We start from the raw sequence: 16,780 nt of genomic DNA, 5'->3' as shown, positions 1-16,780 counted from the left end.
AAAAGATTTTGTGTGATCGGGGCCTGAACATGCAGGAGGGTGAAAGGAGGGCAAGGAATAGAGTGAATTGGATCGATGTGGTATACCGGGGTTGACATGCTGTCAGTGGATTGAATCAGGGCATGTGAAGCGTCTGGGGTAAACCATGGAAAGCTGTGTAGGTATGTATATTTGTGTGTGTGGACGTGTATGTATATACATGTGTATGGGGGTGGGTTGGGCCATTTCTTTCGTCTGTTACCTTGCGCTAGCTCGCAAACGCGGGAGACAGAAAAAAAAAAAAAAACTAAATTAATAATGTCACTGAAATGTACTCTACATTCTTAATACCTTATTAAAATTTTTGTTGAAAATTAGGTTGAGAAATCTTCCCAATGAATGTAATTTTCTTTTATCATACTATAGCCTATGATAAAATATGATCCACTACCCAATATTTCTGTTAAGCTGCGATTTTTAGGTAAGTTCCTCATTGTTAACAAGGGACACAGTGATTGGGATAGATGTAATTGGGAGGATGCATCATGCAAAGAGCAGTCAACTGAGAAGGAATACTGTGGCTTCAAGAGAAAAAGACAATGTGTGTGCACCAAATGTTTACTCTGAAGAACATGCCTCAGTAAAACTTGAAGAGAGTGACCTGTATGTAACATTTGAGAATGAGGAGACACTGTGTGGTAGGATGACAAGAGATGACTAATGGAAGGTGCTTCTGATATAATGGGTAGATGGATATCGTCTACTTAGAAATTAAGGCATTTCTGTGACAAAAAGGATGAGGGCAAGTGGTTCACGGTAAAAGTAAGTCTGTACCTATTTGTGGTGTCACAATACTGGCACATCTGTTAATAGATGGGGTGGTGAGGGAGACACAGGTGATGTACGCAAAGTTTTTGGATTATGGGTAAGTTCAGCAACATGCAGCGGCAGGAGAAAGCATAGGAGGTCAAGTAGTTTTAAAACGACAAAGATTTGAAGGAGGACACTAGTGAAAAACTCTAAAGGCAGGCAACTAGAGCTTGGGATTATATGTAAAAGAAGAAAGTTGAGAGTTAATGCAAACAAAAGCAAGGTACTGTGCTAGCATGCAGTAGAGGGGACAACACAGATTTGAACATGAGTTTAGATGGAGACAACCTGGAAGAAGTGCAGAGTTTCAGGTACTTGGGAGTGAACATACCACCAGATGTAACTATGGGGGCTGAAGTGTGTCACAAAGTGGAAAGAAGGGTTAAGGTCCTGGGCACAATATGGACTATTTGGTAGGAGAAACAAGTGTCTGCATGAGGAAATATCAGTATCTTTGAAGGTACATGAATCTCAAGTGGTAGGAGCACAGACAGGGGAGAAAGAAGAGATGTAAAGATGAAGATTTTGGAGCTTCAGAGCCTAAGCATTCAAAAGGAAGAGATAGGCATGTGTTGCATAGACAGAACTTAAGCAACATGGTATATGGTTGTGGTTTGGGGGAGATGTGCACTTCATGGGCTAAACCAGAGCACATGAAGCAGTCAAGTAATTTCGGTAGTAGTCTGCTGGGTTTTGTACTGGATGTTAGGCCCCAGTCTTGATATATTACACATGACAGCTAGAAACTATATGTGTTAATGAGGCCTATGCAATTAGGTATGAAAAGAAAATGAGTAAATAAAGTACTGTGTTCAATATAAAATATTATGTTATGGTTACAAGAAATAGGCTAAATGTAATGAGGAAAAATCTGGGAATTATTCTTGTTTTTTCAGTCTTAAAGGAATCATTTTAGAACAAGAAATACAGTAAAAAAAAAAAAAAAATAACCAAGTGTCCTTACCCTAGAAGGGCAATAGTTTGCAGTGTTTTTCCAAGACCCATTTCGTCAGCAAGAATACCATTGATTCCATTTTCATACAAATCAATCATCCAGTTGAGTCCTCGGATCTGGTAGTCCCGCATCTCACCATTTACAATGTAGCTGGGGCTCTCTTCAAAACGGGTTATAACCTTGGATGATTTATTGGATTCAGCAAGCAGTTCCTCATCTTCCTCCTGCTCTGTCATGCGGTGGCGATGGCTAAGAAAAAACAATGAGACAACTTCAGTTTATAAAGGAAAATTTGAAAGGATTGCTGTTGGATGTGTGATCAACTGAAAGTCTTTATGGCACAGGATAACTAAGATGAACAGTACTAAAAGAATTCCTATATAAGAAAGGTCTAAAAATAATAAATAAAGCCGTCCAAGATGGCCCATCAATGCTGCATCACATCTGCAATTAAGCAGTTCCAAGTCTTCTTCTCTATATCAAATAAGTTGAAAGTTGGGATTCATAGGTCAATGATAATAAGTAGAATTCTGCAGAAGAAACCAAAAGAATATAAGCAATAACGTCACCTTAGGAAAGTATTTCGTAAATTATGTTACCCTGACAAACTTTGCCCAAAGTCCGGGAGTTGTACAACATGCTATAACCAAGGAGACATCTGTACCATACAAAAATGCAACAGAAGACAGTCTATACCAACTTTAATCTACCATACAGAACATTTCTCCCACCACTCTAGTCATACAATATTATGAAAACTGAGAAGTCTAGCTCCCGTTGCAGGTCATTAATAGGTGTTGGCATAACGTTAACATCCACGTTTAAATTAACGATAATTACCACAATACTGATACAAGGTGAATACTTGAAGTTTTACCAACATCAATGATCCTGCGTTGGATGATGCTAGTATCCTCGTCTTCCTGGGTCTTTCAGTGTCTACGTTCTACAACCATACCAAGAGAGATTTCCACCACCAGGTATAAACATGCTCCTGGACAAAGACCTTCAATCAATCAAAGAAGAAGGAAACATCAATAAAAGTTGACTATGGTTAACAATTCCTTTCTACCTGCCTGCAGAGAGAAAAGGTAAGTTGACTTACTCGGCAGCTGCAGCTGATAACTTCTTCACGCGGCTAGAAAGAGAAGAGTAAAAAAAAATAATAATACTTCCTTATTGTAGTCAATAAGAAGAAAGTACATTCACAGCATCAGGATGCCTTCTCTTCATAGTGCAGATATTAAACATATAGTGAAAAAGTTATTACATGATTTTGTGATGAAAAGAACCACAAACATTTCCCACTCCAATACTTTGGAAAAAAGTACGAGGATTAACCTATTTCATCCTATTATTCAATACAAATGATATAGCTACACTTAAGCTGTTCTCTGTCCCTCTCCTACACACTCACCATACCTCTTTCTCTTCAAAATGAAGCTCTAAGCATCTGATTTTCCTGAAAGCAAACATTATTTGTTCTACTCCTCCTTTTTTCTGGACCATGTAAAATTTCCTCTCTAATTTATATGATGATTCATCATTGGGACTAGAAACGTCAACCCTTGAGAAATTCAATCTAAGTATACATGTATGTGATAAACAGTATGATTATATGACTTACTAACATTAACTTATGAATAACTTAGTTGCTTTTACATTTGTGATGGCACTCAAGTACCTGTTTATACTTGCATCTTCAGGCCTTATTTACAACTACTTCATGCTTAAAATCATAGAAGTCTATCTAAATAAACAGCATGACAGCAACATTCTCACTTCACAAATCTGGTAACCTTGGGGCCGAGCAGTTGCTGGATCTCGGAAATTTTCAACATTTGATGTACTGTACTGAACTGCCAATATGACCTGCTTGCAGAATGAAAAAAAATTATAACTGATCCCCTGAAGTTTTTCCTTCTCAACATCAAAACTGTATTATCTACTGCATTTGCCTAAAAATCCTTATTTCCAATCCCAAAATGTATATGTAGACTCAGCTAGTTGAAACCCTAGAGGTAGTATCTAGCCCACACGAGGCCAGGCCCAATGAGGGAAGGGATACTGGGGCAAACTCCCGAGGGAATGGGCATCTGGGTAGCCCAGAAGGAAAATATAATTTCATGAAATATAAAAGTATCAATAGAGTAATTATCAAATAAAACATAATAATGATAAAAAAACACATCTTAAGAGTGATTATCTTTTGATTTTCTAAAACTACAAGACAGTGATTCAGAAATGATGGAATACCTCTGAGAAACCTGAGAAATGTGCCTAAACAATCGATCTACACAAGATAGACAATACGATTTCAGCCTCGACCAGGTGAAGCATTATACTGTGTGGCCCTTGAGTTAATAAGTACAGTAAGTATCAACCAAGCATCCTGTAATATGTTTCAGTGTAAAGTGAAACTCATAACTCAGAAAATAAAATAACCAAGGACTCTCATCTGAAACAAAATGCCGGGAAACTTACAGAGGAACAATGGATCTGAGGGCTGAAGACAGAGGTAGCTGTGAGCCAACATCAAGAAACATCATTAAATTCAATGAAGGTCATTGTATCTATGTCCTTAAACTGACAAACTCTGCGACAAAAAGCAGAGTGGCAACAACATGAATGCCAGAACATCTTAATATCTAAACACCCACTGAAGGAGAGAGTTCATTACAACAGATTCAGAGGTCTTCCATCCCCACAACGCAGGCCAACACCATGCTGCTGTGTTGCTCCTCTGCTCACTTAGGCTGTTGGAGATAGTGGCCTTAACATTCCAGCTGGGTTGGTATACTTTATAAGTACTGCATAAGTCCAGGCCCTTCATAATTTTTCCACTTAAAAAATAAGTGTTTCCAACGGCTACAAGTAATGTACTTGAAAATTTAGTAACCTAGATGCTTACAATCTTTTCTCTAGTTGTACTTATATGCATCTTTTGATTTTGGTGATTATATCTTAGTCTTCCATCCCAGTAATATATAATTTTCAAGCATATGTTGGGAATCATCCTTTCCAGAATATTCTAAGTGTAAATCTTGATGTATCTCTTCCACCTACACATTTGAGAGTAAACTTAGCACTCGTTTATAAAGACATTACAAAAACTGCATCTTCAAACAAATGCATGTTTTTCATCATCCAAATATTGTATATACCAAGCTAAAATTCACACTTAGACAGCTTAGCACTACACATTTCATCATTCCCACAAGCAATGTATAAAGGGAAAACATCTCTCATTACTCCAGGCAGTCATCAAAAATGCATGTGTTTGGTAATACCCACACAGAGCTTGTGTGAAGATGTGGTTGCAGAGTATTTTGATGTTTACCCAGAAGTCACTAGCATTTATGCAGATATTATTCAAAAACATACCACAACACACTTTCTGTAAGTTACAAAATTTTCTTTAGAGTAACAGCACACAAGGAAATGTAATGGCCAGTGAGACTCTCATACAATATTGAAAGCCATGGTAACATGGCCCAGCCCACCTCACCAGCATTAAAGGCTTGGAAAATTCATTGCTACTAACATATCCATCATGTTGCACTTAGCACTGCCTACTAGATAATATCCAGTTCTCATGATTTTGATACAGAAAATTCTTTAACACAGCTCACTTTCTTGGAGATCCTTCAAGCACTCAAATGTTACCTCAAACTTAAAGGGGTTAAATAACAGAGATGATTCATCTAACACCAACACATTCACTACATGCACCATGGCAATTACTGTAGATCCTGAGAGTTCATGAGAACAACTAAGCATACTTACTGTACTGACACACACACCACACCATCCATGCCTTTTGAGGAAAAAATTGTGTGTGTGTGTGTGTGTGTGTGTGTGTGTGTGTGTGTGTGTGTGTGTGTGTGCGTGTGTGTGTGTGTGTGTGTGTGTGTGTGTGTGGGTGGGTGTGGGCGTGTGTGTGTGTGTGTGTTAAAAATATGGCATAAAACATGTCTAGTTTGAGCCACCTCACCTGATGGGCCAAGATGGCTTCCATTTGCATCAAATTACTTGACTGATTCGTTTCCTGAAGCAAATGTGTGACCTAACTGAAGTCGTCACAAAACCTAGCCTTGACTTAATTTCTGAAATTGGTTACCCTGCATGGAAGGTGAATGACTGAAAAACTCAACTGAATATCCTTAATGGAATCTTTAAAGTTTTAGTTATTTTGATGGTACTTTACTGCAGTGCTTGCCTAACACTGCTGCACATCTTGCCTTTGGAAAGTTGTCAGCATGTATGTTCTATATCACCTATCTAGCAAACAAATAACATGGCTCTAATTCATGTAAATGCTAAGTGAAACATGTTTCCAAGCAAAAAACACCAAAGTACATTCTACAGAAGAATACTTTATCAAACAACAGATCGTTCCATTCATGGATGACGAATGAGAAATATTTTTAGCTAAATCTAATTCTTAAAGTAAAAAATTTAATTAAATACTAAAATGTTTACTTCTTTTTATTTGAAAGCACAATGTGCATTTCATCTTCCCTGTGCACAAAACATCACTGTAAAACACACCGGTACCCACGTGGAATTGTTGTGTGAAGATGTCTGGTATATTCGCAGCCCTGACTTCTTTTTGCCACCGATAATGGTTTCTCCAAAGCCTCCTTCTGGTTCTTCTTCAAGTGAAGAACCCCCATGAAGAAACCTAAGATGTTAACATTAGAAACTAACTTAGAGACATTGAGAAGACTAAAAAATGATGAAACAGCCTCAGCATTGGCAGGGCATACAATATGACATTCAGAAGACTTCAAAATGGCAAAACAGCCTCAGCATTTGACAGGGCATACAAAATGAATGAGTCAAGCATACATGCTATTAAGGGAGAATGCAGACAAAATTAGGAGTGTTGTTAAACAGTCTACTGCACTCTCAGCCTAGATGATGACTAGAGTGAGGAAATCAATACAGTATCAGAAACTGCAGAAAAATGCTAGGTGTATGGATAGCTTACCAAAATCTAAGGTTGGTACTGCTAAGCTCTGGCATCATTTATGTGAATGTTGAAGCTTGTATGAGTACCACTGACATGAACAAGGTGAATCTTTAAATATATCATTATACTTTAATAACAACAGAATCCATTCTCTAGGAGCTCTTACAGCTTCAAGAGTGCTCTACAATCAGCAGTAAGAACATGATGGATTGCTCGGAACAAAAAGGTCTTTCAGGTTAATGTATTCCTTCATCAACTGACAATGATACAGATTTGCTAAAGGTAACATTTTACTAGTGGTGCAACCTCATGGCAGAGTATGTTAACACTTATAGATATTTGTGTGTGTGTGTGCTTTAATAAAAAAAAAAGGGTGGTTGAGAGGGCTGAAGAGGGTGTGCTCAAATGGTTTGGACATATGGAGAGAATACACGAGGAAAGGTTGACAAAGAGAATACATGTGTCAAAAGAGAGCAGGAAGAACAAATTGCATACAGAAGGATGGAGTGAAAAGGATCTTGAGTGATCAGGGCCTAAAAATGCAGAAGGGTGAAGGGTGTGCATGAAACAGAGTGACTTGGAACAATGTGGCATACAAGGGTCAATGTGTTGTCAATGGACTGAACCAGGGAATGTGAAGCATCTGAGGTAAACCATGGAAAGGTCTGTGAGGCCTGGTTGTGGATAAAGAGCTGTGGTCTCAGTGCATTACACAGCTAGAGAATGGATGAGCACAAAAAGCTTTTCTTCATGTGTTTCTAGCACAATCTCACTAATAAAGGAAACCCACCCACATACACATGTATGTACATAAAACACCTACACACACACATATACACACCTATACATTTCAATATACACATACATACACACACACACATATACACACAGGTACATCTTCATACATGCAGCCTTCATCCATTCCCGTCGCCACCCCACCACACATGAAATGGCACCCCGCTCCCCCACGCGCATGCGAGGTAGTGCTAAGAAAAGACAGCAAAGGCCACATTCGTTCACACTCAGTCTCTAGCTGTCATGTGTAATGCACCGAAACCCCAGCTCCCTTTCCACATCCAGGCCCCACAAAACTTTCCATGATTTCCCCAGACGCTTCACATGCCCCGGTTCAATCCATTAACAGCACATCAACCCCAGTATACCACATTGTTCCAATTCACTCTATTCCTTGCACGCCTTTCACCCTCCTGTATGTTCAGGCCCCGACTGCTCAATATCTTTTTCACTCCATCCTTCCACCTCCAATCTGGTCTCCCACTTTTCCTTGTTCCCACCACATCTGACACATATATCCTCTTTGTCAAACTTTCCTTACTCATTCTCTCCATATGTCCAAGCTATTTCAACACACCCTCTTCTACTCTCTCAACCACACTCTTTTTATTTCCACACATCTCTCCTACCCTTTCATTACTTAATCAAACAACCCCATACCACAAACTGTCCTCAAATACTATATATATATTTTTTTTTTCTGCTGTCCCCTGCGTTAGCGCAAGGAAACAGACGAAAGAATGGCCCAATCCACCCACATACATATGTATATACATACACGTCCACACATGCAAATATACACACCTATACATCTCAACGTATACATATATATACACACACAGACATATACATATATACACATGTACATAATTCATAGTCTACCTTTATTCATTCCCATCGCCACCTCGCCACACATGAAATAACAACGCCCTCCCCCCTCATGTGTGCGAGGTAGCGCTAGGAAAAGACAACAAAGGCCACATTTGTTCACACACTCAGTCTCTAGCTGTCATGTAATAATTCACCGAAACCACAGCTCCCTTTTCACATCGAGGATGTAAGGCATGTGTAAGAGTGGGAAGAGAGGAAAGTGATTGGTTCTAAATGATATTGTATATTTATTTATTTTGCTTTGTCGCTGTCTCCCGCGTTTGCGAGGTAGCACAAGGAAACAGACAAAAAAAATGGCCCAACCCACCCCCATACACATGTATATACATACACGTCCACACACGCAAATATACATACCTATACATCTAAATGTACACATATATATATACACACACAGACACATACATATATACCCATGCACACAATTCACACTGTCTGCCTTTATTCATTCCCATCGCCACCTCGCCACACATGGAATACCATCCCCCTCCCCCCTCATGTGTGCGAGGTAGCGCTAGGAAAAGACTACAAAGGCCCCATTCGTTCACACTCAGTCTTTAGCTGTCATGCAATAATGCCCGAAACCACAGCTCCCTTTCCACATCCAGGCCCCACACAACTTTCCATGGTTTACCCCAGACGCTTCACATGCCCTGATTCAATCCATTGACAGCATGTCCACCCCCGCACCCCAGTACACCACATCGTTCCAATTCACCCTATTCCTCGCATGCCTCTCATCCTCATGCATATTCAGGCATTTGTAATTTATCCCCTTTCCTTTGTACAATAGCAAAAACAGTCATCCCTTTTTTTAATAGATTCCACAGCAATTTTTATACATATTATTATTATTATTTTACTTTGTCGCTGTCTCCCGCGTTTGCGAGGTAGCGCAAGGAAACAGACGAAAGAAATGGCCCAAGCCACCCACATACACATGTATATACATACACGTCCACACACGCAAATATACATACCTATACATCTAAATGTACACATATATATATACACACACAGACACATACATATATACCCATACACACAATTCACACTGTCTGCCTTTATTCATTCCCATCGCCACCTCGCCACACATGGAATAACATCCCCCTCCCCCATCATGTGTGCGAGGTAGCGCTAGGAAAAGACAACAAAGGCCCCATTCATTCACACTCAGTCTCTAGCTGTCATTTAATAATGCCCGAAACCACAGCTCCCTTTCCACATCCAGGCCCCACACAACTTTCCATGGTTTAACCCAGAAGCTTCACATGCCCTGATTCAATCCATTGACAGCACGTCGACCCTGGTATACCACATCGTTCCAATTCACTCTATTCCTTGCCCTCCTTTCACCCTCCTGCATGTTCAGGCCCCGATCACTCAAAATCTTTTTCACTCCATCTTTCCACCTCCAATTTGGTCTTCCACTTCTCGTTCCCTCCACCTCCGACACATATATCCTCTTGGTCAATCTTTCCTCACTCATTCTCTCCATGTGCCCAAACCATTTCAAAACACCCTCTTCTGCTCTCTCAACCACGCTCTTTTTATTTCCAAACATCTCTCTTACCCTTACATGACTTACTCGATCAAACCACCTCACACCACATATCGTCCTCAAACATCTCATTTCCAGCACATCCACCCTCCTGCGCACAACTCTATCCATAGCCCACGCCTCGCAACCATACAACATTGTTGGAGCCACTATTCCTTCAAACATACCCATTTTTGCTTTCCAAGATAATGTTCTCGACTTCCACACATTCTTCAAGGCTCCCAGGATTTTCGCCCCCTCCCCCACCCTATGATTCACTTCCGCTTCTATGGTTCCAACCACTGCCAGATCCACTCCCAGATATCTAAAACACTTTACTTCCTCCAGTTTTTCTCCATTCAAACTTACCTCCCAATTGACTTGACCCTCAACCCTACTGTACCTAATAACCTTGCTCTTATTCACATTTACTCTTAACCACCTTCTTTCACACACTTTACCAAACTCAGTCCCCAGCTTCTGCAGTTTCTCACATGAATCAGCTGATTCATATATATATATATATATATGTAAGGCATGTGTACGTGTAGGAAGAGAGGAAAGTGATTGGTTCTCAGTGAATGTAGGTTTGCGGCAGGGGTGTGTGATGTCTCCATGGTTGTTTAATTTGTTTATGGATGGGGTTGTTAGGGAGGTGAATGCAAGAGTTTTGGAAAGAGGGGCAAGTATGAAGTCTGTTGGGGATGAGAGAGCTTGGGAAGTGAGTCAGTTGTTGTTCGCTGATGATACAGCGCTGGTGGCTGATTCATGTGAGAAACTGCAGAAGCTGGTGACTGAGTTTGGTAAAGTGTGTGAAAGAAGAAAGTTAAGAGTAAATGTGAATAAGAGCAAGGTTATTAGGTACAGTAGGGTTGAGGGTCAAGTCAATTGGGAGGTAAGTTTGAATGGAGAAAAACTGGAGGAAGTAAAGTGTTTTAGATATCTGGGAATGGATCTGGCAGCGGATGGAACCATGGAAGCGGAAGTGATTCATAGGGTGGGGGAGGGGGCGAAAATTCTGGGAGCCTTGAAGAATGTGTGGAAGTCGAGAACATTATCTCGGAAAGCAAAAATGGGTATGTTTGAAGGAATAGTGGTTCCAACAATGTTGTATGGTTGCGAGGCGTGGGCTATGGATAGAGTTGTGCGCAGGAGGATGGATGTGCTGGAAATGAGATGTTTGAGGACAATGTGTGGTGTGAGGTGGTTTGATCGAGTAAGTAACGTAAGGGTAAGAGAGATGTGTGGAAATAAAAAGAGTGTGGTTGAGAGAGCAGAAGAGGGTGTTTTGAAATGGTTTGGTCACATGGAGAGAATGAGTGAGGAAAGATTGACCAAGAGGATATATGTGTCGGAGGTGGAGGGAACGAGGAGAAGAGGGAGACCAAATTGGAGGTGGAAAGATGGAGTGAAAAAGATTTTGCGTGATCGGGGCCTGAACATGCAGGAGGGTGAAAGGAGGGCAAGGAATAGAGTGAATTGGAGCGATGTGGTATACCGGGGTTGACGTGCTGTCAGTGGATTGAATCAAGGCATGTGAAGCGTCTGGGGTAAACCATGGAAAGCTGTGTAGGTATGTATATTTGCGTGTGTGGACGTATGTATATACATGTGTATGGGGGTGGGTTGGGCCATTTCTTTCGTCTGTTCCCTTGCGCTACCTCGCAAACATGGGAGACAGCGGCAAAAAAAAAAAAAATATATATATATATATTTCTTTTCTTCTTTTAAACTATTCGCCATTTCCCGCGTTAGCGAGGTAGCGTAAAGAACAGAGGACTGGGCCTTTTTTGGAATATCCTCACCTGGCCCCCTCTGTTCCTTCTTTTGGAAAATTAAAAAAAAAGACGAGAGGGGAGGATTTCCAGCCCCCCGCTCCCTTCCCTTTTAGTCGCCTTCTACGACACGCAGGGAATACGTGGGAAGTATTCTTAATCCCAGGACTATACCTACTTGTGGATACAATAAAAGTGAAAAAACCACCTTTGGCAAGGCTGTATGGTTGTCTGTTGAAAAAAAAAAAATTGTCTCACCGAGGAACTCCACAGGAGTCCAGTATTTACCTGCTACTGGAAGTAACACATCTTTGCAGCTGGGTTAAACAATAATGACAACAACAATACCACAGGCATCTCCAGCCACTCCACGTGACACAATATAACATCCAGAATTCTGCAAACATAACACCGATTCTAAAACTCTCTAAACCACCCAACTCTCCCTCCTCCTACTGCTTCGTATCACTTCTGTCTTCAGTATGCATACCCTTTAAAAATACATTCACAAAAATTGAGAAAAAAATATCCAACTCTCACCCATAGAAAAAGACATTAGACTCAACCACTGCACTTCACTACCATATTACACACAGCCTCACACAATATAATCTAGATAGCTTCAACCAATTGCAATCCCTGTCCCACACATTAGTGGGGGGAAAAAATTGACAATTCCTACCGCATCACCTTGACACCACCTTCCAAAAAAATGACATAAAGGTGTTGATCAACTTCATAGCCAGCAGCCATGCCAGAGTCAATCACAACACCTTCACCTCTAAAATCCTTAAACTCTACAATGGACTTCGCCATCGAGCAGTTCTCTCTCCAAACTGCTTTAATCTCTTCCAACATGATCCCAATACCCCTAGTAAACCACACTGTGTAGGTCCACTTAAATAAAGACCTCACAACCACACCTAAACAAATATACAGCACTACATTTCACAACTGAAACAGTATCTCACTAAAGAACAGAATGTTTGCATCTCCACAGTATTCAATCTCTGATGTGTGTTCCAACTAGAACCCCCTCAAAGGGGTGGCCATGGCAACAGTCTCCATTACTAAAGAACTCCAGTGCCGCTTTTTAAGCCTAACTGCCTCCCCTTTACCAGGTCACTGGCACATGGTAAGTCTAATGCACGCTTGCAAAGACTCCTACCTAATGTTCCTGATGACTAATTCTATCTAATGCTCCTACCTACTACTACCTAATGTTTCTACTTAATATTCCAGCTTTTTGATTCTACCTACTTCTATCTACTGCTCCTACCATTTTGCCAAAAGGCAAGGCAAGCACATATTGCTCACTGCAGGAAAATCTTGAGTTATGAAGAATGAACTGTGTGAGTTAAATATTGTCAAGTGTTACATATGACAAGCAGAGATTGTATGTTTGTGGACAGAATGCCAGTAGTCCACATGTTAGTGGGGTAGCTATCGGGGTCAGAAGAGTGCAACTTGACAACCACTAAAGTGCTGGCTCACTAAAGACGTCAATCATTCTTTTAACCCCAAACATACATAAATCCAACTCACACCCTCTAGTCACCTTGAATGGTTGATCACTTCCAATGAACATAATAGGCATCACATGCAATACATGACACTTATTCCCCTGATCTAAAACATGAAAATAAATGCAACATACAAACTAAATGCCCTCAAAATATTATCTGGCATGAGATTTGGACAAGCAATCGATATCCTCCATAATACATCCCATTCACCCTAAACCATATCTCACCTGTCTGGTTGTCATCCCTCTCAAAAGCAAATATAACAAAGCTACAAACCATACAAAAGGGAGCAATGAGTACAATTGCCAACTGACTAACAACCACAAATATTCAACACCTACACAACAAAACAAAGATCTTACCAAGACAATCCCATTTCAATATATTCCACGTTTAATTCTTTGAAAAAGCACTTAATCCCACTCATCCAAACCATTCTATAACCTTACCATCAACCCCAAGTAGAAATAAAAAGCTTTCTACCTTATCCCTCAGCAACCTCTACTCAAAGATCACCTCATCACCCTAACAAATACAATACTGAAAAAACACATATATACTGAAATAACCCAACAAGCAGTAAAAACTGTCCTCCTAACTCATTCTTAAATACCAACTAATCAAACACCCATTTGAGGCAATGCTCCCTAGACATACATGAGTCACCCTACCTCTGTACCCAAGACATAATCCATGCCAACAACACAAATACCAATTCAATATATCCTAGGACTCTTCATGCCCACGAGGCAACCAACACAATGAAGACACTACACTCACTGCTCAATTGCCTGCACTCTCCCTAGATAGATGCACACAAAACAACATAACACTGTATGACCTATGGTTCCACTGATAGTGGACATGGCCAGTTTCCTAAGCACAACAGGAGCCCTAAAAAGACTGAAGAGACTCCTGGGGCAGGAAGTATATATATACAAGTATAAATACATACAGAAGTTGGAGTAACTGAAACACAATGACTGACTTGGAGCTTTATTCAAGACATTTCAACCCATCCGGTCGAAAAGTCAGGACTGAACAAAGAAAGGAATATCTGGATGCATCCCACACAATCATCTGTTTGGCATCTTAGAAGTGAAGTCCTCCAACTGGTCATGCTGCCTGCCAGGCCCTGCCTCCTTTCTTGATGGCCAATCATGGAGCATAACCTTTTACTGCAGTCCTCACATACATCACAGAACCCACCCTGATGTTAATGGAATCCTCCATCCTCTTGTACCTCTTCCCAACTAAGAGTTAAGTAATTGGTCACTTTATTACCACGCACATGACAACCTATGCCTTTTATCACCCATCCTCTATATATTCCTTTGTCCAAACCATGGCCAGTCTCATCGATGTGAAATTCTTCACATCCAGAATACAGAATCTCGTTAATCAGACTCTCCTCTAACTTTTTCACACTGATGACCACCTCTCAACTCCAACATTTGCCATGATAATTGTTGAAATATAAATATTTTCTCATACATATGTCATTTCCCACGTTAGCAAGGTAGCATTAAGGACAGAGGACTGAGCCTTTGAGGGCCTATCCTCACTTGGCCCCCTTCTCTGTTCCTTCTTTTGGAAAATTAAAACTGGAGAGGAGGCTTTCCAGCCCCTTTTCATCACCTTCTACAACACACAAGGAATACGTGGGAAGCATTCTTTCTCTCCTATCCCCAGGTAGCGTAAGGAAACAGATGAAAGAAATAGCCCATCCCACCCACATACACGTGTATACATAAATGCCCTCACATGCACATATACATACCGATATATTTCAATGTATACATACATATACATACACAGACATACATATATACACATGTACATATTAAACAACCATAAAGCCATCACGCACCCCTGCCACAAACCGACACTCACTAGGAACCAATAACTTTCCTCTCTTCCTACTCGTGCACATGCCTTACATCCTCGATAAAAACATTTCACTGCTTCTAGCAACTTACCTCGCACACCATATACTCTTAATACCTTCCACAGAACATCTCTATCATATGCCTTCTCCAGATCCATAAATGCTACATACAAATCCATTTGCTTTTCTAAGTATTCCTCACATACATTTTTCAAAAGGCGACTAAAGGGGATGGGAGCGGGGGGGGGGGGGGGGGGGGTAGAAACCCTCCCCTCCTTGTATTTTAACTTTCTAAATGGGGAAACATTTTTTTTTTCCCCCCCAAAAGAAGGAACAGAGAATTGGGCCAGGTGAGGGTATTCCCTCAAAGGCCCAGTCCTCTGTTCTTAATGCTACCTCGCTAACGCGGGAAATGGCGAATAGTTTAAAAAAAAAAAAAGAAAAAAAGAAATGGGGAAACAGAAGGAGTCATGTGGGGAGTGCTCATCCTCCTAGAAGGCTCAGATTGGGGTGTCGAAATGTGTGTGGATGTAACCAAGATGAGAAAAAAGGAGAGATAAGTAGTATGTTTGAGGAAAGAAACCTGGATGTTTTGGTTCTGGGTGAAACGAAGCTCAAGGGTAAAGGGGAAGAGTGGTTTGGGAATGTCTTGGGAGTAAAGTCAGAGGATAGTGAGAGGACAAGAGCAAGGGAAGGAGTAGCACTACTCCTGAAACAGGAGTGGTGGGAGTATGTGACAGGGTGTAAGAAAGTAAACTCTAGATTGATATGGGTAAAACTGAAAGTGGATTGAGAGAGATATGTAATTATTGGTGCATATGCACCTGGGCGTGAGAAGAAAGATCATGGGAGGCAAGTGTTTTGGGAGCAGCTGAGCGAGTGTGTTAGTAGTTTTGATGCACGAGACCGGGTTATAGTGATGGGAGATTTGAATGCAAAGGTGAGTAATGTGGCAGTTGAGGGAATAATTGGTGTACATGGGGTGTTCAGTGTTGTAAATGGAAATGGTGAAGAGCTTGTAGATTTATGTGCTGAAAAAGGACTGGTGATTGGGAATACCTGGTGTGAAAGAAGAAAGTTAAGAGTAAATGTGAATAAGAGCAAGGTTATTAGGTACAGTAGGGTTGAGGGTCAAGTCAACTGGGAGGTAAGTTTGAATGGAAAAAAACTGGAGGAAGTAAAGTGTTTTAGATATCTGGGAGTGGATCTGGCAGCGGATGGAACCATGGAAGCGGAAGTGGATCATAGGGTGGGGGAGGGGGCAAAAATTCTGGGAGCCTTGAAGAATGTGTGGAAGTTGAGAACATTATCTCGGAAAGCAAAAATGGGTATGTTTGAAGGAATAGTGGTTCCAACAATGTTGTATGGTTGCGAGGCGTGGGCTATGGATAGAGTTGTGCGCAGGAGGATGGATGTGCTGGAAATGAGATGTTTGAGGACAATGTGTGGTGTGAGGTGGTTTGATCGAGTAAGTAACGTAAGGGTAAGAGAGATGTGTGGAAATAAAAAGAGCGTGGTTGAGAGAGCAGAAGAGGGTGTTTTGAAATGGTTTGGGCACATGGAGAGAATGAGTGAGGAAAGATTGA

General features: G+C 40.8%; 1 protein-coding gene across 4 annotated transcripts in view; it reads right to left on the bottom strand.

The window, feature by feature from the left end:
- Positions 1–16,780, bottom strand: part of LOC139756293 (SWI/SNF-related matrix-associated actin-dependent regulator of chromatin subfamily A member 5-like) — a 51,710-nt gene that overhangs the window by 22,793 nt on the left and 12,137 nt on the right. Inside the window, exons 3-5 of one of the 4 annotated variants that reach the window (XM_071675555.1) lie at positions 6,366–6,488; positions 2,910–2,942; positions 1,814–2,053 (exon numbers count right to left, since the gene is read on the bottom strand). In XM_071675555.1, the coding sequence (XP_071531656.1) occupies positions 1,814–2,053; positions 2,910–2,942; positions 6,366–6,488 (396 nt within the window). The remainder of the gene's footprint in view (positions 1–1,813; positions 2,054–2,909; positions 2,943–6,365; positions 6,489–16,780) is intronic. The other 3 variants (XM_071675556.1, XM_071675557.1, XM_071675558.1) reach the window with 3 other exon arrangements.

The sequence above is a fragment of the Panulirus ornatus genome, chromosome 21 (assembly GCF_036320965.1).
Source record: "Panulirus ornatus isolate Po-2019 chromosome 21, ASM3632096v1, whole genome shotgun sequence".
Classification (NCBI taxonomy): domain Eukaryota; kingdom Metazoa; phylum Arthropoda; class Malacostraca; order Decapoda; family Palinuridae; genus Panulirus; species Panulirus ornatus.
This window is presented reverse-complemented; position numbering and strand designations above follow the sequence as displayed.